Source organism: Alexandromys fortis, unplaced genomic scaffold (genome assembly GCF_014885135.2).
Source record: "Alexandromys fortis isolate MF-2015 unplaced genomic scaffold, M_Fortis_MF-2015_v1.1 scaffold_14, whole genome shotgun sequence".
NCBI lineage: Eukaryota > Metazoa > Chordata > Mammalia > Rodentia > Cricetidae > Alexandromys > Alexandromys fortis.
In genome coordinates this window covers 641,709-667,545 of record NW_026067910.1, presented here as the reverse complement: position 1 = coordinate 667,545, position 25,837 = coordinate 641,709, and the positions used below count along the sequence as shown (strand labels likewise).

General features: G+C 43.0%; 1 protein-coding gene across 1 annotated transcript in view; it reads right to left on the bottom strand.

Moving 5' to 3' along the window:
• Window positions 1-25,837, bottom strand: part of Slc16a10 (solute carrier family 16 member 10) — an 87,076-nt gene that overhangs the window by 22,312 nt on the left and 38,927 nt on the right. Inside the window, exons 2-3 of the mRNA XM_050138146.1 lie at window positions 15,080-15,224; window positions 11,052-11,505 (exon numbers count right to left, since the gene is read on the bottom strand). Coding sequence (XP_049994103.1) covers window positions 11,052-11,505; window positions 15,080-15,224 — 599 coding nt within the window. The remainder of the gene's footprint in view (window positions 1-11,051; window positions 11,506-15,079; window positions 15,225-25,837) is intronic.

The following is a 25,837-nucleotide window of genomic DNA, read 5'->3' as shown; positions in this document are numbered from 1 at the left end:
CAACTGGCCTGCTTGAGGCCCTGGGTTCCATTCCCAGCACCTATAATCTCAGCTCAAAAGGTATAGACAGAAAGGTTGGGAACTGGAGGTCATCTCCTGTTACCCAGTTCCAGACCAGGTTGAGATACAAGAGACCTTGTCTCAATAATAGCATGAAAAAAAAATGTAAAGGCAATTAACTCATAGGAGAAAGGGCAGTAGCGGGTCTGCCATGCGGCCTGGGTGCATCACGGCTTGCTGTGAAGATGAACATGGTGCATGGCTTACACAGTGTTTCTGGGAGAGGAGGGTGGGACCAGGTATTGGGATTCCTAGTCAGGAGCAATTCTAATCCCAGGTTCAGGGAAGGCCTGGGCTGAAGAGGGGAGAAAGGAGACACTGAGAAACACAACTATGCTTAGGACATCAACAGGAAGTTAACAATTTTCCTGAGGAAAACTTGTAAGGACAAAGCCAGGGCTTGTGAAAAGACAACCATGTGCTCACACAAACAGAAAATAATTACATAGTTGGAGCCCTAGATTTATACTGAAGACGTTACAATGAATACCAGTTCTACCATTAAGTATAGCAGCATTTAGTTATCTGGAGGCTGTGAGGTTTTTTTTTTAAAGACACAGTTTTACTATGTGACCTTGAACCCATGACCCCCAACTTGACTTTTTGAGTATGGGAATTGCGGGTGTGTACCAACACATATGGCTATAAGGCAACATTTTTTTTTTTTGTTTGTTTGCTTTCAAGACAGGGTTTTTCTGTGTAACAAAGGAACAAATTACAAACTGAGTTCTGGTATACAAAGTGAGTCTCTTAGTGTCCAGTAACTTGCTTTATAGACCAGGCTGGCCTGGAACTTACAGAGATTCATCCACCTCTCCTCCCAAACGCTGGGATAAAGGCATGTACCACCACCATCTGGCAACAGCAACACTTTAATTTGCTCAATTGTATGCTTGGGCCAAGAGGAGCACAGGCATCTTAGCCCACTTGCGGGTCTACAGTCACCCTGGGGATGCAGCTGAGGAAAGGTGCAAGGCCCGGGGGATAGTACTCAAGACTATATGTCTATATATGTGACAATAAATGCATTCATTATTGTTGTGTTGCATTATGTGTGGGAGGTGTGCAGACTACAGCACACACGTGGGGTCACAGGACTACTCTGGAGCAGTACTTCTCTCTGTCCACCTTTTGGTATGGTCATCAGGTTGGTGTGGCAAGCACCTTAACTCTCCGAGCCATCTTACCAGTACCATTTGTAAATCTTTAAAATGCTCTAAACTTGGAACTAATCTATTTTTTTTTAAAGACACGGTCTGGCGTGGCCCAACCTGGCCTTGAACCCCTGACTCCTGCTTCCACCTCCCAAGTGCTGGGAAAACATGCACGCCCAACCACACCTGGTAACCTGCTTTTATCTATTTGCAAGCAATATGTTTTCTAGATTCTTCATTTACTAATCATGCCTTTCTTTCCTACCAATTTTTAATTTTCTTTTCTGTGCATTATTTTATTTTCCGAAATACTTTTCTGTTGTTTTGTTTGCTTTTCTCTGTGTAGCAGCCCTGGTTGTCCTAAAATTCACTTGTAGACCAGGTTGTCCTCGAACTCACAAAGATTTGCCTGCCTCTGCCTCACAAGTGCTGGGATTAAAGGAATGTGCCACCATCTGTGGTGATATTTTGTTTGTGAGCTAACAAATAAAGCTTGCCTGAAGATCAGAGAAGCAAGCAGCCAGCCACTAGTTCTTACCTGTATCCCATCTCTACAAACCCTAGACTAAAATGCCTAAGCTCCTGTCTCCTCCCTCCTCATAGTCCTCTCTCTGCCCGGCCATATCCCTTCCTGCTCCACCTCCCTAGTGCTGGGGTTAAAGGTGTTAGTGCCCGGCTCTGTTTCTCTTTTAGACTGGATCAGTCTCGGTGACCTTGAACTCACAGAGATCAGTCTGCCTCTGCCTCCCAAGCGCTGGGATTAAGGGTGTGTGCCACCACTGCCTGGCCTCTATGGCTAACTAGTGACTGGTCCTGCACTCTGATCTTCAGGCAAGCTTTATTTGTTAGATCACAAACAAAATATCACCACAACCACCCCTTGATAAGTGTTTTGTGAATATTTATTAACTTCACCATTAATAAATCACGGCAGCCCAAGGAGTAAAGACTCTATTCTTTCCGAGTAGGAGAGTGCTGGCGACACTGCCTGTGTCGTTAAACTAAAAGAACGGGCAAAGTGGCACTAACCTGAAAGCCAAACTGCAGCAGATGTGGAGATCTGAAGGGAAATAAATGCAAGGTTAGAAAGGCTAGAAAAGCAAAGAAGGCACAGACACCATTGCAGGAACAAGACAAGAGGCCATCCACATAATCACCAACAAAAACTGAGCAAAACTAGAAGATTTTCCAAAGAGTTCACTTATATGGAGAAGGTAAGATTTTGAAATTTCAACATTCAGGTTTTTAATATAATACACCAGAAAAAAATTAAGTTGGATAAAAGGTTTTAATTATTATCTGGTTTTAAAGACAGACTACAGATATACTGTCCTAGGCTTTGCAAGTCCTCCGAATAAAAACACAAAAAGTGCTGTCACTTCACACGAGGTCTCTGAGCAACACTGGAGCTACCTCCATTAGAGACACTGCAGCCATTCACGCTTGAAATCCCCACACCCGTGTGCTCGTGGCACACAACAGGCACGCTGTATTTGTTCAACGCATGAGTGCTTTAATCTGTTGAACCAACTTGAAATTAAAACCAGGTCACATGAGACAAGGGCAAATGACACTGGCAGAACGGAAAACCATCCTAGTATAGAATAGAGCCTTGCAACCTGTGGGCAAAGGGAAACTTCCCTGCACCTCAAAGTCCTGTCACTAGTGAGAAAAGCAGCTATCATCCTACCCTCACAATGGCACTACCTGGGTGGAGTCAGGAAGTGTAAGCACAGTCGGGCATGGTGGCCTACAACTTTAATCCCAGTAGTTTGGAGAGACGGGGGATCTCTGGGAATTGGAGGCTAGCCTCGGTTACACAGTGAGTTGAAGGACAGCCAGGAATTCATAGAAAAACTCTGTCTTGAAAAAAACAAAACAAAAAGGAAAGAAGAGGGAGGAAGAAGAGAGAGAGGGAGTAAGAAATGGAGGGTGGGAGGGACGGAGGGAGGGAGGGAGGGAGGGAGGGAAGGAAGGAAGGAAGGAAGGAAGGAAGGAAGGAAGGAAGGAAGGAAGGAAGGAAGGAGTGAGTGAGTGGAGGAGAACGAAAAGAAGCTGCAACACAATCAGTCCTGGTATGCAGAGACTACTAGTTTAAAAGGATTCTGCTATGTCAGCAAGATGGCTCAGTGGTAAAAAAGTGCTTGTGACTACAGGTGGTCCCCTGAACCCACAGTGGAAAGAGAAAAGCAACTTCCAAAAGTTGTCCTCTAGCCTGCACATGCATGGTGCGAGCATGCAACACAAACACACACACACACACAGATGAAGAATGAACAACAAAGCAAACAACTAAAATAGAAGGGTGCTACTGTGAGCCTTGTGTTCCCTGGAAAAATCTATCACACAGCAGCCTGAGTTCTGAGTATATCCAGGAGAGATGAACAAGGCAACTGCTAGCAGCACTGAGACCTGGACCTCCAACTGTGCTGGCCAGTGAAGGGTGGATGTACACTTCACTCCTGATAGCTCCACTTCCACGCCGTGAGCATTTACACCTCAGGCTTCAAAAAGGTTCTATTTTTCCCCATAGGTTTAAACAACAACAACAACAAAAAAACCCACTACACTTGGTTCGATTACTTCTATGAGACTTTTAGCAAGTAGTTTAGCTCTCTGTGCCTCTGTTCCTTTTCCTGCCTCACACAGCAGCTGCGGCGGTGGCAGCATACACTTATACAGCCTGGACAATTTCTGTCCCTCCTATACCACTGCTATGCATTTCTGACCAGCATTTAAAGATTTCATTTGAATGCCACACACTTCAGAATACCTGGCTTAATTTGTGGCTATACAGGCACTAGCGTGGCAACCCTGAGCACATCGTCTCACCAACCCGGTTCTCTGGCCAAGTGGAAGCTCTGATGCTGTGCACACATTTCAACAGGGTGGAGACCAAATGGGAATAGAAACAGGGATGTAAAAACAGAAATGTGGAAAAACAGTATCAATCAATGTTACATTTGTTTAAAGAGACCATTGGCTTAAAGCAAATCCCTGCATGGCTCTGAGAACAGACTTGCAGAATTAACTAAACTGTGCTCTGAAGCCTAGATGCCACAGCTGTTCTGCCATGTTATGCCAAGAATGCGTTCAACTGACGTGGTTGCAGATAGCTGGATTGCATAACTGTCCAGGCTTCAAATTTATACCTCCAAACTGAGCTGTTCTCAGTGTGTTATGAGAGAATGTAAAGTTACTGTTTATAAGTGAGCTGCCAAGGAAAGCAGGATAGAAAGATACAATGGGGAAAGAAGGGAGAGAGACACAGTGGAAAAGAGACAACCGGGGGCTAACAGCTTTTAAACTTCCGTTGGGTGTCAACGATTCACTAGGGCTCAACTCCAGAGGAAGGCCCGTTTCCCTTCTGTCCTGTACTCCTGTCTGTAACTTAGGAGATAAGGCTAAACTGGCATAAACATGTCTCAGTCTAAGCAACCTTAGCACCCTGGTAAAGCTGACAAAAGCCAGTCACCAAGCAGAGTCTTGCAAAGGAGGGATGCTTCAAACTAAGATTTCTATCCCTATTCATCCTGCATCAAATCAATTCATTTTCAGTTTATATAAAAATATGAAAGGACCCTTACCTTATAAGCACAATTTAGGTTCGTAAAACTTGAATAAGTTTTGATACTCTCTGAAGGATTTGAGGGATGGAATCTGGTATTGTCCAGAAGCATGCTACATTTTACCAAATGAAGCCTGATATACTTAAATACAAATAAAGAAAACAAAAACCCTGGTGAAATCTGCCAGTTATTCCCCAGCTAACTCTACACTAATCCTGTAGGCCATTTGCTTTAGGCAGTGGCCTTGGGTAAATGGATGTGACTCTAAACTGTGGCCATGTATGTTTTTATAATTTTTTAACAAGTCTCTTGTTAATCAAATTTACTCTATTATCTTACTGTAAATTTGTATGTGCCTACTTTTTATTTTGTTATGGTTGGCATTTTTTGTAAAAAAAAATATAGAATAAAATAAATCAAAATTAAACACAAAGTATTATAGTTCATAGTCTGCTTGCTTGTGATGGTTATGAAAAGTAACTTGATATCGATCTAATTTTCTCATATTCAATGACCTGCCCATCAGAAGAGAAGATCTAGGGGTCAGGAATAAGGTCACATGGGTCCTCTTATTCCTGTCATTTTAGAACAAGAACTGGTTCCTTTCAGTGTCTTCTCTCCAGCTAAAGACCATGTCCCAGCACTAGGACAGCTAACCATTGCGAGAACGGGAATCTGCAGGGCAAATGAAGCAGTCACATAGTGTGGCTGGAAAGGGCAGCTCCAGGCTGCTTCACTGAACAAACATGGGTTTTATTACGTGTTTGTCTCCCAGTTCAAATCTCAATTCTGAGCATAACTCAGTGAATGTCCCCAAAGAAGCACAGCTTTATAGACGCACTTTCTCAGTTCTATGCCCTTACTGCGTCCATTGTGCTTGCTGTATGTATTATGAAAACATTCGATACAATCCATTCTTCATGCCCTGAATCTCCCTCTAGGAGAGCCACGAGATTAAAGATTGCTTGTCTCCCCTGCTTGCATGGCTCTGCACCACATGATCTGACTGTAGCTGAGTGGTCAGAACCACTGGGCTCCTAAGTCTTCCAGTCATGTGATGCCAATAGCTCACCCTGGTAACATTTGGCACTATCTGAATCAAAAAGTAGCTTTTAAAGAACTTCATGTCCCATTTATGGTCTTGTTTGTCCTGAAAGTTGATTCTAGTTTGAAAGTACAACTTGTTTATTCCCAATTACGAGTGGACTTAGGAATCCACTTAATTGCCTGGTAAGCAGGCAAATGATCTACCATTACTCTTACAGCACATGAATGGGACATCTCTTCCAGGTCAAAGTTTCTATTGGAACTATCCGCCACAAAACCAGTCCATTTACATATTAACATATATTAACACACTTTTCTTCAAAAAAGAAAAAAAAAAAGACTAATGCTAGTTGTCCATGATCCTTGCCTGTAACCCCCATATTTGGAAGGATAAATTAGGAAGATTAAGAATTTGAAACCAAGTCAGACATGGTGTCATATAAATAATTCCAGCACTCAGGAGGCAAAGACAGGCAAGTTGGAGGCCAGTCTGGTCTACAAAGTGAATTCCAGGACAGCCAGTGCTCTGTAGAAAGACTTGCCTCAAACAAACTACCTTAAACCAGCCTGTGCTACACGGTAAGATCAAGATGTAGCTAATAATGATATATTACAGATTTTCTACATGTAAGTCAACTGTCTTGATAAAAATTTTGTGACTTTAACTTTAGCTAAAAACAACTCAGCCGAATGACCAGTGTTTTAGACTCAAAGAAAGCTGGTCCTGAATTGCTGGGTTTCGGAGTGAGGAGTACTGAGAGATGATGACAGTAACTGAAATTAAACGTCTTCATACTCAGGATGGACGAGTTCACACCAGTGAGAAGAGCTACAAAGCCACGGCCATCAGGCTGGCACGACCCAGGTTATGCTGATCTGTGGCCAAGATCTATTCTTACAGACACCATCCCTGGCTCTGTGAGAGTCTCAGCGGGCCTGACGACACTGCTCCTTTAGAGACAGAAATGCCTTCAGTTATCTTGTAGTTCCAGCACAGACATATAAAGTGAGGGTCAGAGCATAGGCGTCACCTCTCCTCTCCCGTGAAATGACAATACTGGTAGTTACTTCATTATTCTGAGGTTTTTGGAGTTTGAGCTCATTTGACAAATACTGAATGGATATCATTATGACATGGATGGAAAGGAGTTTAAAGACCCAAATGTTACAGCTTTAAATACTATGTGTCTCCCCTTAGACTTATACATAACATAACTCATCAGCCAACCAATATGTGAGCACCTGCTGTATGCTAGACACCATGCTATTTGCTTTGAGATCCATCATCAAACAAAACAGAGAAAGACCCTAACTTCATAGAATCTAGCAAAATGTATAGATGTACAATAATAAAAATAAAATAGTTTAGAAACTATTAAATGCTATTTTAAAAAAGAAAAGAGTGGGTGTGAGGAAGTTTGGGGATGCCGGGTAGGGGAGAAATCATCACCTGTGGCTGCTTTACTGCCCTATGCACAGGTAAGTGGGAAGGTGAAAGATGCAGGAACTCAGTGAGCCTGGCAGGCAGGTCAGGAGAGACCCCAGTGGCAGGCAAAGCCAGATCACGGAGAACCTTGCAAGCCACTTTAAGGTCATTAGATTTTTTTTATTCCTTTTAGGATTACACATGACATATATTTTTAATCAAAAAAGGAAAACTAAGTGAGTGAATTGTAGGCATACTAAAACTATCCCTTGGAGGTAAAAAGCTAAAAGGAATTTTTATCAAAAATCCCTCATTTAAAACACTGCATCAGAATTAACTTGTTATAAATTCCCTCTAGTTAACACAGAAAGCAGGAAGTACAACATATTAACCAGAGACTTTGTAGTATGCAGTGGACCAGAATTTTAATCCTGCAACTGCTGCCCTCATGGGCATTGAAAACACTTGTTAATTCTCCTATAATAAACATCCAAGATCCAATCTCAAACCACTATTAGCATTCTGTTATGAAAAGCACAGCCACGCTAATGTCAACACACAAATATAATCCAGCACCTATAAAAAATAGAATTAGTGGCAGCTTATTGCCTTATGCAAACTTAATTAACTTGGCAACCATGACAGAGGAATTAAAACATTTTTAGGACCTATGTAACAGACAGCTTAAAACAATAAAAGTGTAAGAACCGTCTGTTCGCCAAGTGTGCGAAAACACTGATGAAGTAAGTGGAATGTCAGGGCCACGGGATGGCTCAGTAGTGAAGGTGCTTGCAGTTTGAGTGCAATCTCAGGAAGCCACAGATAAAGAACTAATTCTTCCAAGTTATCCTTTGACCTCTACACAAAGGTGGCCTGGGCGAGAGCCTTGATACTGATGATGGTGAAGAGTGGCCAGATTCCAGATACTCTGAAAGGCAAGTCATCAGGGCTCCCTGACTCTATCAGGGGTGTGATGTACAAGGTGGGGCTAAAGAACAATGGGGTTTGCCGGGCGGTGGTGGCTCACGCCTTTAATCCCAGCACTCGGGAGGCAGAGGCAGGCTGATTTCTGTGAGTTGGAAACCAGCCTGGTCTACAAGAGCTAGTTCCAGGACAGGCTCCAAAGCCACAGAGAAACCCTGTCTCGAAAAACAAAAAACAAACAAACAAAAAAGAACAATGGGGTTTGAGGCCTGACTCTCTGCAAGGATAAAGTGACCATCTCCTGAGATAAGCGCAGTAAGGGGCAGAGCAAGTTTGGGGTGGCTGTTCATATTATGTCTGGAACAGCCAATAGTCATGCAAATGGAGATATTTAAGTGAGTGCGTGCACCTACATCTCTGGTGAAAATTCACCAAAGGGTCTGGGCTAGAGATACCAAAGTCGTGTGTACTGTCTGAACTCAGGAGACTAGAAGAAACTTCTAGTAGACATGGATAAAAAGGACCAAAAAATAAGGCTTGGGACATGGGGTAGGGCAGAGAGGAGCCCAGCAAAGAAACTTTGAAATGACAAGATAGGAAGTGATGGAGAATATTAGAAAGATGAGAAGCTAACCAAGAAACAGCTCTCAGCCAAAGAGGACAGGACATGAAAACTGGTTCCTTAGACATTAACATATCCTTAATCTGATCCATGAGACTTGTGTTCATATATTGAGACTATATGTGGATAGGCTTAAAAGAGAGGTTACTGATTCTTCCCTTTTCAAAAAGTCAACTGCAAGCAATCCTGGTGGTACAGACCTGTATCCTTGTACTTGAGAGGTGGAAGCAATGGATGAGAAGTTTAAGGTCAACCTGAGCTACATTTAAAGTTTGAGGCCACCCTAAGCTACATGAAATCCCCTATACACACATCAAAATACAAAAAAAAAAATTAAATTTACAAAGTTGCTCTGAGAATAAACATAGACATTCTTTTTCAAATCATGGACAGAGCCATGAGAACATGTATTATGCTTCTGAAGTTTAAAGAAAACCAAACTGAAAAGTTCAACACTCAAGTTGATCAAAGCCCAGTTTTAACAAAACACTTCAAGCTCAGGGCCCAGCGTCAACACTTTCCCTACTTCTCTACGCAGAAAATGTCTTTCTCCTGTGAGTCTGTGAACCAGGAGTTATCATGGTTTATTTCACTTACTTCACAGCTTTATGGTGAAAGCCAGATGAAGTAATATGCAAAATTGGTTAACTGATACATTGCAAACCTTATTACCATAAACTGCCCATTTCTCTGCGTATTTTCATCTTTTAGTACCAAAAAGAATTAGAAAAGAAAATAAGAAAAGCTGGGCTTGGTGACACACCCCTGTAACTTGGGAGGCAAAGAAGGAAGATTCACAAGGGCTAGCCTGAGCTACACGTCTCAAAATGGAGAGGAGGGGGATACACAGTAATTATGTTCTTGACTGAGAAGGAGTAGGCTGGTAAAACTGATTCTTTCTCAATGACCCATAGTCCAACAAAAACTAACTCAGTGGTTTTAGAGACAATGTAAGAATGAAACGTACGATTAGATCAGGTTTATCTACCATGAACGCCGCATGGCACAGGTGACTATCCCTAGTCCTTCCCCGTTCCCTCCTACCTCCAGCCCGGCTGCAAGAGCACAGTATGGAGAATTCAGAAATCAAAATTATTCTTTCATCCAGACATGCTCCCCAGCTGTCATCACCACACCTTGGCTTGGTTGCTTTCTTAACGTGCACTGGGAACTACAAAGGACTCCTGGCGTCGTTACTAGCTGACCCTCTAGATCCAGTCATTTCATCAGCCACTGCTACTTTTACCAGAACTTTTAACTAAAGAAAAAATGTAGATATCCCTACATAGACTGGAAGCTTTAAAAAAAATCCAAGTCTTCACATTTAGTTACTACATACACAAAAGAAAAACCAAAGTAAATGTCATCTTTGTGTTTATTTTCCACCACAAGCAGTAAAGAAGAAAACGAGGAGGAAGAAACAGAGAGAGCTCCTCTGAGGACATTTTCCTACGTGCGAATCCCTCCACGCTGCTTATTCTCATTGCAATGTCAATGGGCTGAATTTTGACATTAAAGGAAGCAGCATAAACTGCTTGAACACTTGAAATCCTAATTTCCCATAAAACTTTAAGGCTCTTCTCTCATTTAAAACTTCCCTATCGTTTCTCAAATTCTTCTCTCAAGAGAATTCCTGTTTTCCCAGAAGTATTCCACAAACAGAATGTTTCTTTGTGTCCGTCACTGGCATTTTGTTAAGCATTTAATTTCTGCATCCATCTATTGAAAATTATTAATATTAACAAGGTCGTTACACTAGCTTTATCCCTGAGTAAGATCAGCACGCTACTTCTAGATCTTTCTTGGACACTTCTTTTGGTGAGGGTTCACACTGGCTGCAGTGGAGGTCAGAGGACAACCTTCATGAGTGGGGTTCCCTCCTCCCACCAAGTGGGTTCCAGGCCTCAGACTCAGGCTGCCAGGCGTGACAGCAAGTGCCTTTCACCACCGAGCCATCTTACCCCGTATCAAATACCTTACCTTGATCTGACTCCTTCCAAGGTATTAGTTGTCCTTTCAAAATTGCTTTTGTTGGGGACTTCAAAATGCTGAAGCACACCATCAGAGTCTCTGTTTAGCAGTCTGATGGGGAAACTGTTCTTGTTTGAATGACCTTAATTCCCAAAGTCTGGGGTCCCAACCAGGACAATGCCCGAGGCCGACTTCAGCCTCGCCTGTCTCTCTCCTCTAGATCTCCCTGTGTGAACAGAGACATTTATCTACAGACAGAGCCAAAGATGCATACTCACCAAGTGGACATAAGGCACAAAGTATCCAAAGAGCGCAAGTGGAATTCCGGCGGCCCACACTGCATAAGCTGTCACCTTGAAGATGGCAAAATTGAAAAATTTCTTTGGAGGACTAAACTTTCTCCGGGAAAAGAAGGAGAGCCTGCTGCCCTCACTCTCTTTCTCTTTGGTGCTGGGAACAAGAGGTCGGTAAGTAAAGCCAGCCAGGAAGAGCACAAACATGAAGATGCAGAGGACTCTCAGAGTGTAAAAGAGGCCCACGCTGTTGGTCAGGTTCCCTAAAAGCAAAGGGAGTAAAATTGTGAAGACACTGCTGCCGGCCGTGACGATGCCATTAACTAGTCCGAGGCGCTTCTTGAAGTAGTGTCCCAAGATAACCAGTGAAGGCTGGTATGCAAAGGAGCAGCCGCAGGCAAATATGATTCCATAGGTAAGATACAGAGGCTCGATGGAACTGCATAAAGAGGAGACAGACAGAAAGCGGCTTTAATCTTTTGCATGGTGCTTAGTAGAATAACACCTCATATAGGGGCTGGAGACACAGCTCAGCAGTCAAGAGCATCTGCTGATCTTGCCTGACTCGGCTCCCAGCGCCCACATGGCAGCTCACAACCACTGTGACTCCAATCCCAGGGGATCTGATGGATTCTTCTGGCCTCTGTCGGTACTTGGTATGCACACGGTAGATGTATTTAAACATTCATACACATGAAATAAAATTAATCCTTAAAAGGAACTCCCTTAGTAAAAACAGATCTTGCCAACACGTTTTCTAAAATAAAAAAACAAAAATGGGAAAGGCTTAATAAACCAGAAATATAGCAATAAGTTATTTTAACGTAATCTAAATGTGTGAAAAAAATGACCATTAAGGTCATAGTGACTCTGCTCGCCTTTGCCTGCCAAGGATTTCTGGTGAACCATACATAGCGCTGAGTAAGAACTATGTTCTCCACAGCTCAGAAACAAAGACAGCTGCTAGGAAGGGACAATAAAATCTTGTTCGATAGTACTTTCAAATCACAATTTAACTATGTACACACATTTTTATGGCCTTTTCCCAGGTGCTTACTAAGCAACGCAGCAGAAGAAAAAACTGGTGCTGTCTCATCAGTGTCTTATCAAGAGTATTTGCACGAGATCACAACTGTGCTCCCGCCACCCCAGCCCCCCACCCCCCACTGTCCTAGAGCCGTCAGCCAACCTTTGCCCTGGATTGCGTGGTTCCCAGCATTGTGCAAGATAAGAAGAAATCATATTCAGATTGCATTAAGGCTGAATTAAGTGTGCTCAGCACTGATTCCAGTCTGCAAGCTTTTTAAGTAACTTACTACTTACATCGCGAAAGAATAAAAAGAATACAAGAAGTTTTAATTTAATCAAATAACTGTACATCTCTTAGGAAGGTGGAGGATTATGTGCTTGGAGACAATTGTGGTAAGGACTGAAAGGAAACAAGTTAAAAGTTGTCTTCTTTTTCTTTCTTTCTTACTTTTTTTTTCAAAGTCCAATTCAAAAGCCTATTTATCAGTAGATAAAGCTGGTTAATAATTAAATTTTGGACAATAATGCCCTCCTATCAGCATACTGAGGGAATCACAAGGAACTCGAATCTGATCAAACTAAAGCATGCTGGCATTGCTTTTTTCAAGACAGGGTGTTTTGGAACTCTCTCTGTAGACCAGGCTGGCCTTGAGCACAGAGATCCATTTGCCTCTGCCTCCTGAGGGCTGGGATTTAATAGACACATTAAACAGAAACCTGGTAGAAAAGCATTGGAAAGTGTTTGCTTTGTTCAGGTTACTCACAGTCTGCACAGAGCAATCCTTCCATCCCTGTTCCTAGCAAGAATTACACAGAACAAATAATACTTCATTTCAAAAACATTTTTATTAATATTACTTTGTTTTATGTGGATGGTGCTTGGCCACCATGTGTGTGCCTGGTGCTCACGGAGGCCAGAAGGGTGCCTTGGATCCTTTGGGGCTGGAGCTATAGACCACTGTGAGCCACCATGTGGGTGCTGGAAATGAATCCAGGTCCTTTGCAAGAGCCATCTCTCCAGTCCGTGCTTCATTCTTTTTGTTTGGAGGGGAGATGTTGTCTGTCTTTAGGTCTCTCACTATATGGGACAAATTAACCCTGAGTTCACGATGCTTCAGTCTGTACCAAATTTTCCACATAAGCAGTTTTCCAAATAATTGCAAGTTCTTAAATTCTCAAAATTTCAAAGGAAAAAATAGAAAATTTATATCCATTTCTCTGCCTCCTTCAAAATATTTATTAAAAATAGTATTGATAACATCATTATCACAAACATCAAGTGCCCCAGCTACTCCACAGTAAAGCAGAGAGCCATGAACAGCACTCTTCTGAGCATAAGCTGAGGTCCCATGTACTTGGTGAGAGTGGTTTCGCATCTTTCCAGGTCGCTGTCACTGTCCTCACTGAACTTCTGTCCCCTATGTCTGCCCTCACGACAAACAGCTGGGTTGGGTGGCTGGCATCTAACTGCAGTGTAAGGCAGGAAGGTTAGAGGAATCTAGCCATGCACGTGGGACTCTGAGTCACCCAGGGCGCTAGAGAATCAGACCTGCCACCTCATGCTGGTGACTTATGCAGCTTCCTCCAGGATATGCTATGTTGTTCTGACAGCTTTTGACCAGCAAGTGAAGCAAACTGAGTCATGTGAGGATATTACACATAGTAAGGTCGATGTGGCCTCAAGAATTGCTTCTCCAGGACTCTGAGATGCAGAGATGGGAAAAGGAAGGACAAACTGGGATACAATATAATTTTCTTTTCACTCGTCAAAAAGGTTGTAAAAACAAATGCTTGGTGTTTGTGTGTGTGATTTCCACTGAATGTATAACAGGTTCTGCAGGCTTTCACTTGCTCTCCACACCCTCGGCAAAGGGCAGAGCTGCAGGTTCAGCTAACCAGTGCCTGGAGAATTCCAAACTTCTTTTCTTTTTAAATAAAAAGTTTAGAAGCAATCAGAAAGGCTCTTTAAAAATGAAAATCTGTTTTATAATAAGAAATATAATTTTAAACAACTTGAATAAAATTTTAAGTGGACAAGTATAAAAGCTAACTAACTGCCTACTTTATATTGAGGAAGATGAATGTGTGTGTGTGTGTGTGTGTGTGTGTGTGTGTGTGTGTACGTGTATAATAGGAAGTGAAGAGAGAAAAGCTAAGGATTCTGCTGACTAAATATGAAAAAACTTAAAATAAACAGGGTCAATTTTGCAAGCTAAATCCCTTCTTAACTCCACCCATGACTAAGTCATGCCTTTCAGACAAGGAAACATGAGGGCAGGCAGGGAAGTGAAAGGCGGGAAATGACGACAAGCAACTAGCTGGAGGGTGGCCTCCAACTGCATCCGGCTCACCAGCGTCCCTCTAACCACACAGAGAACTGAGGACGACAGCAGCTTCACCCTGTAATGTGTCCTTTGACCTTAGGAGGCCTGCATCTTTTCTTCTAATAGATGTGGTATATGACCTTACGTTTTAAAATATATTTAGCCACTTCATCTTGTTAAGGTATTTAAACACTTGAAAATGCTCTTTTTATTTTGTATTATTTTTTTAAAACAGACTGGAAATCTCTACCCGGGTTGGCATTGATTTAGATCCTATTCTCATCAATAAAACAATTTTCCTATCAAACCTATTACTTAAAAATATCACTTACTGAACCCTTGAGATCTAAGAGAGTAGCGACTTTAAACTGAAGCCGTAGCTTTAGATAACTAATAGATATAACTTGATTCCTTTAGGAGTTTTATGTAAATAGATTAAGACAAAAGGAAAAACATTTTTCTGGGCTCAGGGAACACATGCATCCTAACATCTAAAATTGGCTGCCAAGAGCAGGTATGTTTCACTGTTTTGCCTCTGGTGTGCCGCTGAGTGACATTCTGATCTCCAGAATGTTGTGTTTTAAGAGGACTTTCTTTTGCAAAGGCCTGGAAGACATTTAGCAGCTCTTCAAAAGCAGCTTGAAGCAGCCACATCCTTACCTTACGAAAGAACTGGACATGAGGCCGATGAATCCCACGGCAGCACCCACGACGGCTGTTTTCCGGCAGCCGAACATGTCTGTGAAGACACTGACTATGGGGCAGCAGAAGAAGATCATGCCCATGGACAGCGAGCCTACCCACGCTGGAAAAGAGGGAGAGCGTTACGTCGCAAACCGCACTCATGCCATTCCATTTAGTAAGGGGGTAATCCGCATTGAGGAAGGGCGCCGATGCACACTGGCAACCAGAGGAAGTCTGGACACCAGCTTAACTACTTGGCCAGTGGTGATTCATATTCAACTATATTCAGTTGAGTTCTTGAAAAGATTTTAGCCATGATTCTAATTCTCTTCCTTTATCAGAAAGAAGACTATCTTCAAACACTATGTGTGTGCTGATACCAAACTCGGGCCCTGCAAGAGCGCAGGTGCTCTCAACCACAGAGCATCTCTCCAGCCCGTTGTACTGTACTATTCTGGCAGCCCCAGCATCAGTATTGTGCTCAAGGGAACATCTCCAGAGAATACAAAGAGCGACGGGGATCCAAACTAAACAGGGCACCACAGGACAGTCTGCCAGACTGTCAGTGAACCTGCTCCCTCCAACCCGAAGCCTAAACCAAGAAAAACATCTGCTAAGGATGAACCTAGAACAAACATTAGCAGAGGCTCTGGAGGAAGAAAAGCTAACTGGAAAGAAGGCATTGGTGTTGTCTGAAGGGCAAGAGAGAAGCAGAAAGAGACGGAAAGCTCAGTCTGCAGATAGCATGGGAGAGGGAGCTGTGGGAAATCTGGGGGCAACTTTTCAAAGCTACTTTTACTAAGGAGTTTATGAATGTTAATTTTTAGGACTCCAATAATTGGATTATCCATACATACACTCTCTCTGGGTCGTTCTTTTTTTTTTTTTTTGGAAAGTTCTACCACCTTAAATAAAATAAATATTGACTTAATGTTGTAAGCCACATATAAAGCTGATTCAGCATTCGATATATGTGCTTTAAAGTTTTAGTCTCGTGCATACAGTGATATTTTTATGGTACATATTTGAATTTTACATAGTTTTTCTGGAGCAAAAAAAACCTGATTTTTTTAACCTAGGTTTTATGCTGTTTTAGTGAGACATGGGTAATCATGGCCACCTGCTAATTATTTGTGGTTTAAAATAAAAGGATTTTGCTAAGCATGGTGGCTCACTTGTAACTGGGTGGCTGGAGTAGGAGGATCACTGTGAGTTCAAGTCCAGCCTGAGCTACATAGATGTCTTTTTAAAAAAAATCACTCGGTCAGGCGGTGGTGGCGCACGCCTTTAATCCCAGCACTTGGGAGGCAGAAGCAGGCGAATCTCTGTGAGTTCGAGACCAGCCTGGTCTACAGAGCTAGTTCCAGGACAGGCTCCAAAGCCACAGAGAAACCCTGTCTCGAAAAACCAAAAAAAAAAAGAAAAAAGAAAAAAAAATCACTCATCAGTAATAATTTAATCCCATTTTTAAAAAAATCTTAGTAATCTATGGTTAAGAAATGACTTTCTGGGCTAGGTATGGTGGTGATTACCTTTAATGCCAGCACCCAGAAGGCTGCAGGAGGATCTCTGAGTTTGAGATTAGCCTGAGCTACATGGTTACAGGACAACCGAGGCTACACAGTGAGTTGATGTCTCAAAAAATAAATAAATGAAGGAAACAACGATACGACTAAAGAAACAATACACTACCAAACCCCAGCAGAATAGAGTACTGCCGTCCATTCTTAGACAGAGGAACCTCTACAATCGAGGGACTAACATCAAATAGTGAACCACACCAAGAAATCTAAGAGCATATGTTACGTGTAATGTTCACAAGTCAAAGTACACTCTGCCCGCTCCCCCAAAAACAACTAAATAAAAAACAACATAAGCACAAACAAAACCCTTGCAAAAGTTTTTTGACTACTGCAGATTTTGGTAAAAATCATACATAGTTTTACCTTTTCTAAAAATATACTATCTTTTACAAGAAAAACATCTTGAAAATTAAAAATCACGCCTTCCTGCTGATTCCGCAAGAATACATACAAAAAACCCAAAAACGTAAAAATAAGTATTAAATAGGCATGATAGTCATAATTCTGCTAAAATAATTAATGTTCTTATATCTATGCCAAACATGATAACTTACAGGCTTGCACATTTATTAAATTGCACCAAGAGCAAGGTATAATCATATACAGTTTCTTGATTATTCTCTCAACATTCCTCTGTGGAGGGAACAGATCTGAGTGGCCTTTTTTGTCTGTGCTAAATAACAGGAAGCCTGCAGCCACTCCAGCTAACATTCCAGTCTTCATTTAGTAACTGAATAAGTTCTAGACCCAGGGATGGACAGGAAAGACTTGGGATCAGCTGCTTCCCAGCTCTCCCCATCCCTTGCTATTAGTTCTCTCCAAGGTGGGTATGGGAGAGGAGGCTGGGGGAAGGAAGGCAAGGACATTGCGCCTTCAACGGTACTACCAAAGGGTAGTGGTTGCTGACTGGAATGGATGTGGGTTCTTCGGAACGCTACTCTGAGCTCCTCTTAGCCATGTCACTACTGACAGCTTCTGGCTGTCATTCACAAGCCTACAGGAACCTTGCCGTCCCTCCAGGCAATCTATTTGGGCTGGAGGCAGAACAGCTAAGGAGCTACCTCTCACCTACTCAGCCTCCTCTGATCTGTAGGAAGCACTCACAAATCCTTTCCAATCCCACACCAGCCGCCTCCTGTATAGCTCTCCCCTTGCCGGAGCTGTGAGCTGCCTTGTGGGTGCTGGGAATCAAACTTGCGTCCTCTAGAAGAGCAGTCTGTGCTCTTAACCATGAAGGCCTCTCTCCAGCCCCTCCTAGTTTCCAGGGGCTTTGTCTCAGTCCTCTGTGCCCCACCCCCCATGGACAGAAGTCCTCTTCCCTCTAGAGACTCTCTGCTGGACATCAAATGTAAGGGCATGTCCCTTGTGCTTCTTCCACTCATGGGGGAAGAAGGCACAACATAGAGTTCTGAAGGAGCCTCACAAAATGTTCTTTCTAACACAAATCCTTCCCAGGATTCTGAGTTTTCAGTACTATTTTAAAGCTTCTCCCCAACCCCTGAGCACCTATTGATCACATGGAATAGTCACTCCTGAAACTTTAGTCTAATTTTCGTCTATTAAAATGAAAAGATTTTATTTTTCCTTCCGTTACCACATGCGGCTTGCTGGGCATGGTATTCGGAACTGGCAGCTGTTATCTTTCAGAATCTGATCTATATTATTCCAAGCCCTTCTAGCTTTAAAGGTTCTGTTCTATAACCCGGCTTACTCTGATGGGCCTGCCTGCTGTAACTTAGCATTTCTCTCTCGCCACTTTCAGTCTTTGTTCTGTATAACTGATATTTTAGCTATAACGTGGTCTATCTGTTTGGTGCACTGACTGCCTCCTGTATCCGTTTTCCTATCTCCAGGAAATTTTGTTGCAGTCCTCTTGAAAATGTTTTCTCTCCCTTTGGTGTGAGATTTTTCTTCTCTATGCTTCTATAACCCATAAATTTGGTCTTTTTGGTGTTGTATCTATCTTGGAATTCCTACTGGTTCCATCTTATCATTTTATTTTTGTCACTGTTGAATTGTCACAGTTCCCCCACCTTGTTTCCAGGCTCAGACAGTCTGTCCTCTCCTTGACACATTAAGGAACCGATGTTGGTATTTTGTTCTTTATTCACATTTCTCTAGATTCACCTAATGTCAGATTTTGCTCTGAGACACCACACTTTATTTAACAGACATGCCTGCTTAGGCTCCCTGACTCGTGACAGTGTGCAGCCCTGAGTATTTCTCAGGAATATGATAGGGCGTCCCTGGATGTGGCTCTGTGCAGCTGTGAGTGCCCCAAAGGAACAGCACGGTCATAAACTGGCACATTATCAAACCGCATCAAGGCCACGTCAAGGCCACATAGCCAACGTGACTTATCACCTTTGCCCACCTCACTCAGTGGTGTCTCCAGGATCCTCACTGTGAAGTTGCCTTCCTTCCCCTTCTTACACTGCGCTCTTGGAAGGAAGCCACTAAGTACAGCTCACCCTGCAGGAATGAGAATTAAGCTTCACCTTGGAAGCAAACTGTCTGCCTACATAAGCTGTTTGGAATTCCTCTGCCTGAGAGATCAATATGTTCACCCACATTCACTTCTACAGACACAACAGGGCTCGCAAACAGTTATTATATGATTTTGATCATATTCAAATCGTATTGACTACCGGAGGCTCTGTGGGGGGTTCTTTCATTTGGCTCTGTCACTCTTTGACATAAGCCCCCACTTACAAAATTTGGGGGGCGTTGTTTGTTTCTTAAAGGCAGGATTCTATATAGCCTAGGTTGGCCTCAAACTCATAATCCTTCTGTCTCGGTTATCCAAGCAGCTGGAATTATAGGCATGCAGCACTATACCCAGCTTGTGTGTCTCTGTAATCATCAGGATATACATTAAGTCACCCTTCAACTAATATTGGTGTCTCCAATTCCATCATCGCAGGACTTGTCTAGGCTTTAGCCTGTCTTGGTTGGAACCTTTCATTCCAACAGTGAAAATTCAAAAATATGCTTTTCATCTCAGAAGTTAGGAAAGCATCGCTAGGTGTGGTGGCATATGCGTGTGATCCAGAAATCAGGAGGCCGGGGCAGAGGCTTGTAAATTCAAGGACCAGACTGGGTCTCAGCAAATTTGATGCCAGTCCAGACCTACACAGCAAGACCTTGTCAAAAGGGGAGTGAGGTCCAAATCAGGAGCAGAAGGAGAGAGAGCACAAGCAAGGAACTCAGGACCGTGAGGGGTGCACCCATACACTGAGACAATGGGGATGTTCTATCGGGAACTCACCAAGGCCAGCTGGCCTGGGTCTGAAAAAGCCTGGGTCAAAACTGGTCTCGCTGAACATAGCGGACAAGGAGGACTACTGAGACCTCAAGAACAATGGCAATGGGTTTTTGATCCTACTGCACCTATTGGTTTCGTGGGAGCCTAGGCAGTTTCGTGGATGCTCACCTTACTAGACCTGGATGGAGGTGGATGGTCCTTGGACTTCCCACAGGGCAGAGAACCCTGATTGCTTTTTGGGCTGACGAGGGAGGGGGACTTGATTGGGGGAGGGGGAGGGAAATGGGAGGCGGTGGCGGGGAAGAGACAGAAATCTTTAATAAATAAATAAATTAATTAAAAAAAAAGAAGTGAAAATAAAAAAAAGGGGGAGTGAGGGAGGAAAGAAGGGAAAAGAAAGTTAAAGTAAAAGATGAAGGAGGGATAGGAGGCAGGAAGATGGGAAGGAATTATAAAAGTAAAATATGACTAAGGTGTAGAGATAATAACTATACTGTTTTGTCCATAATATCAAGACTGTGTAAGAAGTGAACTTCAAAGTAATACTGGTCAAATCAATTCCCAGCACTCACAAGGTAGGTGGCTCACAATTATCTGTACCTTCAGTTCCAGGGACCCATATGCCCTCTTCTGACCTTCCTGGGGACCCTGCACTCATGTGATATACCTAAATACATGTATATTTGACACATTTGTATAAAATAAAATATGTAAATCTGATTTAAAAACTGAAAAAATGCAAAACAATTTTGTAAGTTGTTCATGTATTCCCAGTATGGTTCCCTTACTGTAGGCTGGCCAGGAAACCTATTCACCCAGGTCCTAGGATCCTGGGCCCTCACAGAACCGCTGAGATGCTCTTGGTGCTGCTGCCCCTGCTGGCACTGACAGGCATTAGAGCAGCTGCTGACTTCCTTCCCTTGAGAAATGCAAGTAAAGTGTAGCCTGCAGCCATCTCAAACTGTTAGTCTTTCAGTACACCTCTGCCCACTTCCTAGCACGTTTTCGTTGTCATTGCTTTTACAATGACTGCATGGCTATGGTCGTCTATAATAAAGGTTACTTCCACCTGGTCTGAACATCACATTCCAGATCTTATTTTTCACTGTTTTAGGTTGTGTTTTCTGATGCTGAAAACCACATCAAATCCCTGTAGAATGAGGCAACATAGAATAATACACATATAGTCTTATTACTACAGATATTTAGTTTTAGAAGTACTAACTGTTGGCCTTATAATAAGTAGGAAATATGAAAATTTACTGAGTCCTTATAAAGCATTGAAAATATTCTTCGAAACATAAAATAACTAATTGTTCTTCACCTTAACATCAATCATTTCTTCAGAAGACTCTACGACTAAATTCTCAACTGTCAAGGAAAAACCACTCTCCTTCACTCCTGTGCACTTCCTCGTCCTGTGGTGACTGCAGGAACCACCGCCCTGAGACCATTGGCATCTAGATCAAGACTGAAAGCCACACACTCAGGGCACACAGCTCTGCCTTTGTAAGGAAAGCAGAAACCAGCATTAGGTGAGCTCTTGCCACATGGCAGACACCCCGTGGGCTCTACGCTCCGTCTTCAGCAACCCCAGCTCAAGCAGCCACTGCTTGGTGAAGCAGCGATTTGCAAAACGGAAGCCCTGCCCTGAGCATCACCCTATAAACACCCGCACTGCCTTTGTAAGTTCTGGTCAGCACACCCACGCTGACAACTGTAAAGCAGAACAAACAAACACGCACGTAATCCTTTAATATAGTGCTTTAATCTTTGAAAGCATCTCAACGGGACTGATGGCCAAGAGTGGGAAAGTGGTTAACTAAAAACTTTCAACTGAGTTTTTACACAAGGTATTGAAAAATGTCCTCCCAAACAGTGAAGAGACGGCCAGTTGTCCTTCACCCAAATGTTACCTGTTTTGTCAAGCTTTTAGAAGCAAAGACATATTTTTTAAATTCTCAAAAGCAAGAAAAACAGTTTCTGAGCCAATGAGATGACTCAGTGGGTCAAAGGAACCTGCTGCCAAGCCTGACCCCCACCACTCCTGCAGGTTGTCCTCTGACCTGCACACGCACACCACGGCTCATCCAGGTCTCGTGTGCGCGCACACACACTAATGAATAAATAAAAATGTAATTAATTTTTTTTAAAAAAAAGAAAGGTTGTTTTCCTTAAATGTGGGAGATTGACTTAGTAGCTCTTTCAACCAGCTAATTCGGACCCAGCAAAGCTGCTTACGGCACCTTTCTGTGAAGGGACATCAGAGCCAGCTTACTCCAAGAACATTCTACTAAACTGCCTCAGAGTTCACCTTCTCCAGCACTTACCATCCGTGCCCCTGGCTACACAGATGCACACACACATGCACGATGCACACACACATGCACGCGCACACACACACACATACACAGTGGTGGGGAGACGGTGGGGTTTGAAGACTTGTCTCTCCAAATCTAAGTTTCTTAATGGTACACTACACCTTGAATGTATCTCTCTCTGTTATTCTTCACATCCTTGCGTACACACAAAAAGTAACTAACTCTTTACTCTTTGAAAGTGAAGTTAGTACTGGATACTTATTACCTCACCTCTTTATCTTTCTCAAAGAGGGCTGAATCTAAACTATTTCCTTTGTCCACAGTACAATGCTCCTCTTCCCTAAAATAACTTGCCCTACAAAGACGCACACGCACGCATGCACGCGCCCACACACACAGACACACACACACATTCTTGCACATAAAACTGAAAATTCTTTCAGCAAGGTATCAACCATTGGAAATTTAAATACAATGAAGCAGTCTTGATCCCACCTAAGTTTTCCTTGAACTCTTCAATATAGCCTGTTCTGCTTTGTGAATTACAAAATAAAATCATATGTAATGATGAAATGTTCTAAATTGTGTCGAATAAAAAATTTTGGATGGAATGGAGCTAAAGAAAAGAGCTAAAAAATAACAAAAATTCCACTTGCCAGATTTCTAGCCCGCAAGTCATCACTCGGCGAGTGCAGAGGGGCTGTAGCATGTGTGCCAGTGCTCGGCCAGGGCTCAGGAGATGGAGGGGACATCATGAATGCCAACCTTTACCCACAAAGAGGGGCTATTCTATGGAGGGACAAAAACTAAGAATAAAAATGATATCGTGATTGGCAAAATCAGACCCCCAAGCCCATGATAAACAGAAGGCTAAAACTGATTAAATACATAAATAAACTTCAAAAGTGAAAAACCAATCATTCATCTAGAATTCCGTAAACTCGATGGACAGTTGTAACTGGGAAGGGCATACACAGAGTGCTGGTCATGCCTGAGCCATTGGAGCCCAGACTCGCTGGGCACTGGGTCTTAAGTAACTGACCTCTTTCAGCTCTATTCAAGAAAAGCAAACAGGAAGAGGGCAGTGAGCAGTGTGGTAACTGCGCTATGGGACTTAGGGAGGGGTGCAGGCAGATGTGGGAGGACAGGAGAAGTCGGGCACTCCCTGCTCTGGGTTCCCTAACGATGCGGTCAGAATCACAGCAAAGTCATGCTTGGTTAGCCTGGGGATGGCACAATCAAATGGTATTTTAGAAACTCACTCCGGCTTCGGAGAATAGACTATTCATATGGAAAACTGGGAAGAAATCAGAAGCCTACATCAAGTGATAAGTGACCCAAATTTAGAGGATGGGCACGGTGGGTGTAAGAGATCAACAGGTTTGAAATTCATTAGACGGAAACAGATACGGATGTGACAATAAAGGGTCTGGGAGAGTGACAATGGGCGGTGAGAGGCGGAGTCTAAGAACAAAGAAAACAAACAGATCCAGGGATGGAGTAAAGGAAAGATGGTAATTCGTCTGAAAATAAAAGCAACTTACTCAGTATCCTGAATATACAGCAGACATCTATTTCTAATACTGTAGCTCAGAGCAAGATTCCTAGGTGCTGGGAGCAGGCTCGGTGAGTAAGGGCCCTCACTGCTCAAGCATGAGGACTTGACTCAAATCCCCACCATGCATAGAAAGCCAGGAATGCCATGCACACCTGTAACCCCAGTAGAACAGGCAAAATGGGGGGCACGAAGTGAGGCAGGGGGCAACAGGGCAGAGACACAAGGATCAACTGTCTGGGGGTGGCTGCCAGCCTAGCCACAGGTTCAGTAAAAGACTGTCTCAGAGGAATACAGCAGAGCATTATACACAAAGGGTCGACACTGGATACCCTCCTCTGTCTAGTTCCCATGAGCCCAGAGACACACAGACGGACAGACAGACATATGGACACAGAGAGAACATAAACACGTACATAAATAAAATAATTTTAATGCTAAAGAGATCTTTAGTTGGTAAAGAACCAGTGTTGTATCCCCAGATCAACGTGGAAAAGGCGGGGGGAGGGGGGTTGGCATATGTTTTTATAACCTCAGGACTGAAGAAGAGGACACAAATGATTCCCTAGGGCTCACTGGCCACCCAGCCTGGTCTAGTAGATGAGCTGCAGGCTCAAAAAAAGAAAAAAAAAGTCCTAAGGAATAATAGCTGAAGCTACACACACACACACACACACACACCCACACACACACAGTTTCAAAATTTGTCTTTTTAATTTTTTTTTTTTTTTTTTTTTGGTTTTCGAGACAGGGTTTCTCTGTGGCTTTGGAGCCTGTCCTGGAACTAGCTCTGTAGACCAGGCTGGTCTCGAACTCCCAGAGATCCGCCTGCCTCTGCCTCCCGAGTGCTGGGATTAAAGGTGTGCGCCACCTTCGCCCGGCTTTGTCTTTTTAATTTTTAAAACTTTTTATACGTGCAGATGTTTTGCCTGCATGCATGCCTGTGCACCATGTGCATGCAAATGCCTAGAGTAGCCAGAAGAAGGTGTTAGATTCTCTGGAACTGGAGTTACAGATGGTTGCAAGCCACCAAGTGGGTGTCAGGAACTGAACCCAAGTCCTCTGCGAAAGCAATAAATGCTCTTAACCACAATGCTATCTCTTTAGCCCTTTAAAGTTTTTTTTAAATCATGGAGAATTTTATAAAATTCTGTATTTTGAGTGTTTGTTATTGTTTGGCTTTTTGTTTTGGTTTGGTTTTTTTTTGAGGTGGGTGTTCTGGTTTTACTTACTTCCTTATTTATTTGATGTACATAGGTATTTTGTCTTTGTGTATGTCTATATGCCATGTCCATGCCTGGTACCCAAAGAGACTAGAAAAGGGCATCAGAACTAGAGTTACAGACAGCTGTGAGCTGCCCCGTGAGTGCTGGGCATTGAACCTGTGTCCTCAGAGAAAGCAACCAGCGGTCTTAACCACTGAGTCATCTCTCCAGCCCCTTTTTCTGTTTTGAGACAAGGTCTCGCTGTGTAACCTGGCCTGAAAGTCACTCTGTAGACCAGAGTGGCCTTAAACTTGAGCTGATCTCACTCTTCTGCCTGCAAATGCTAGAATTACAGATGTGGTCACCATGTCCAGAGAATTTCTCTATTTTGAACAAATTTGAGCAGAAGTCAGCAAGTAATAAAAAAAAAAAAAAACTCAAAGCGTTGCTGGATTTGGCCACTACTTGCTGGAAGTAAAGGAGCAGAGAGATGTAACACAGATAATTTTTCTGAAAAAGATTCCTCCCATTTATAGCTTTGGGTGTCACACATTTTAAAACGCAGCACAGTTCATTGTTGTTGTGGGAAGCATGAATATGAGCCCACAGAACAACTTTCCTGATGTTGCGCAAGTAGAGATTGGCAACACAACCTCCCTCGTCACTGGCCTCTGACCCAGTCAGGGACTTCCCATCTGAGCCAATGCAGGAACTGTCCACAGTCTCATGGACTACTCTGGGGCAAAGGACCTGCTGACTGGTGCCTTTGGTAGAAGAAGCTGAGTCAGGTTAGCCAACTCCTCTG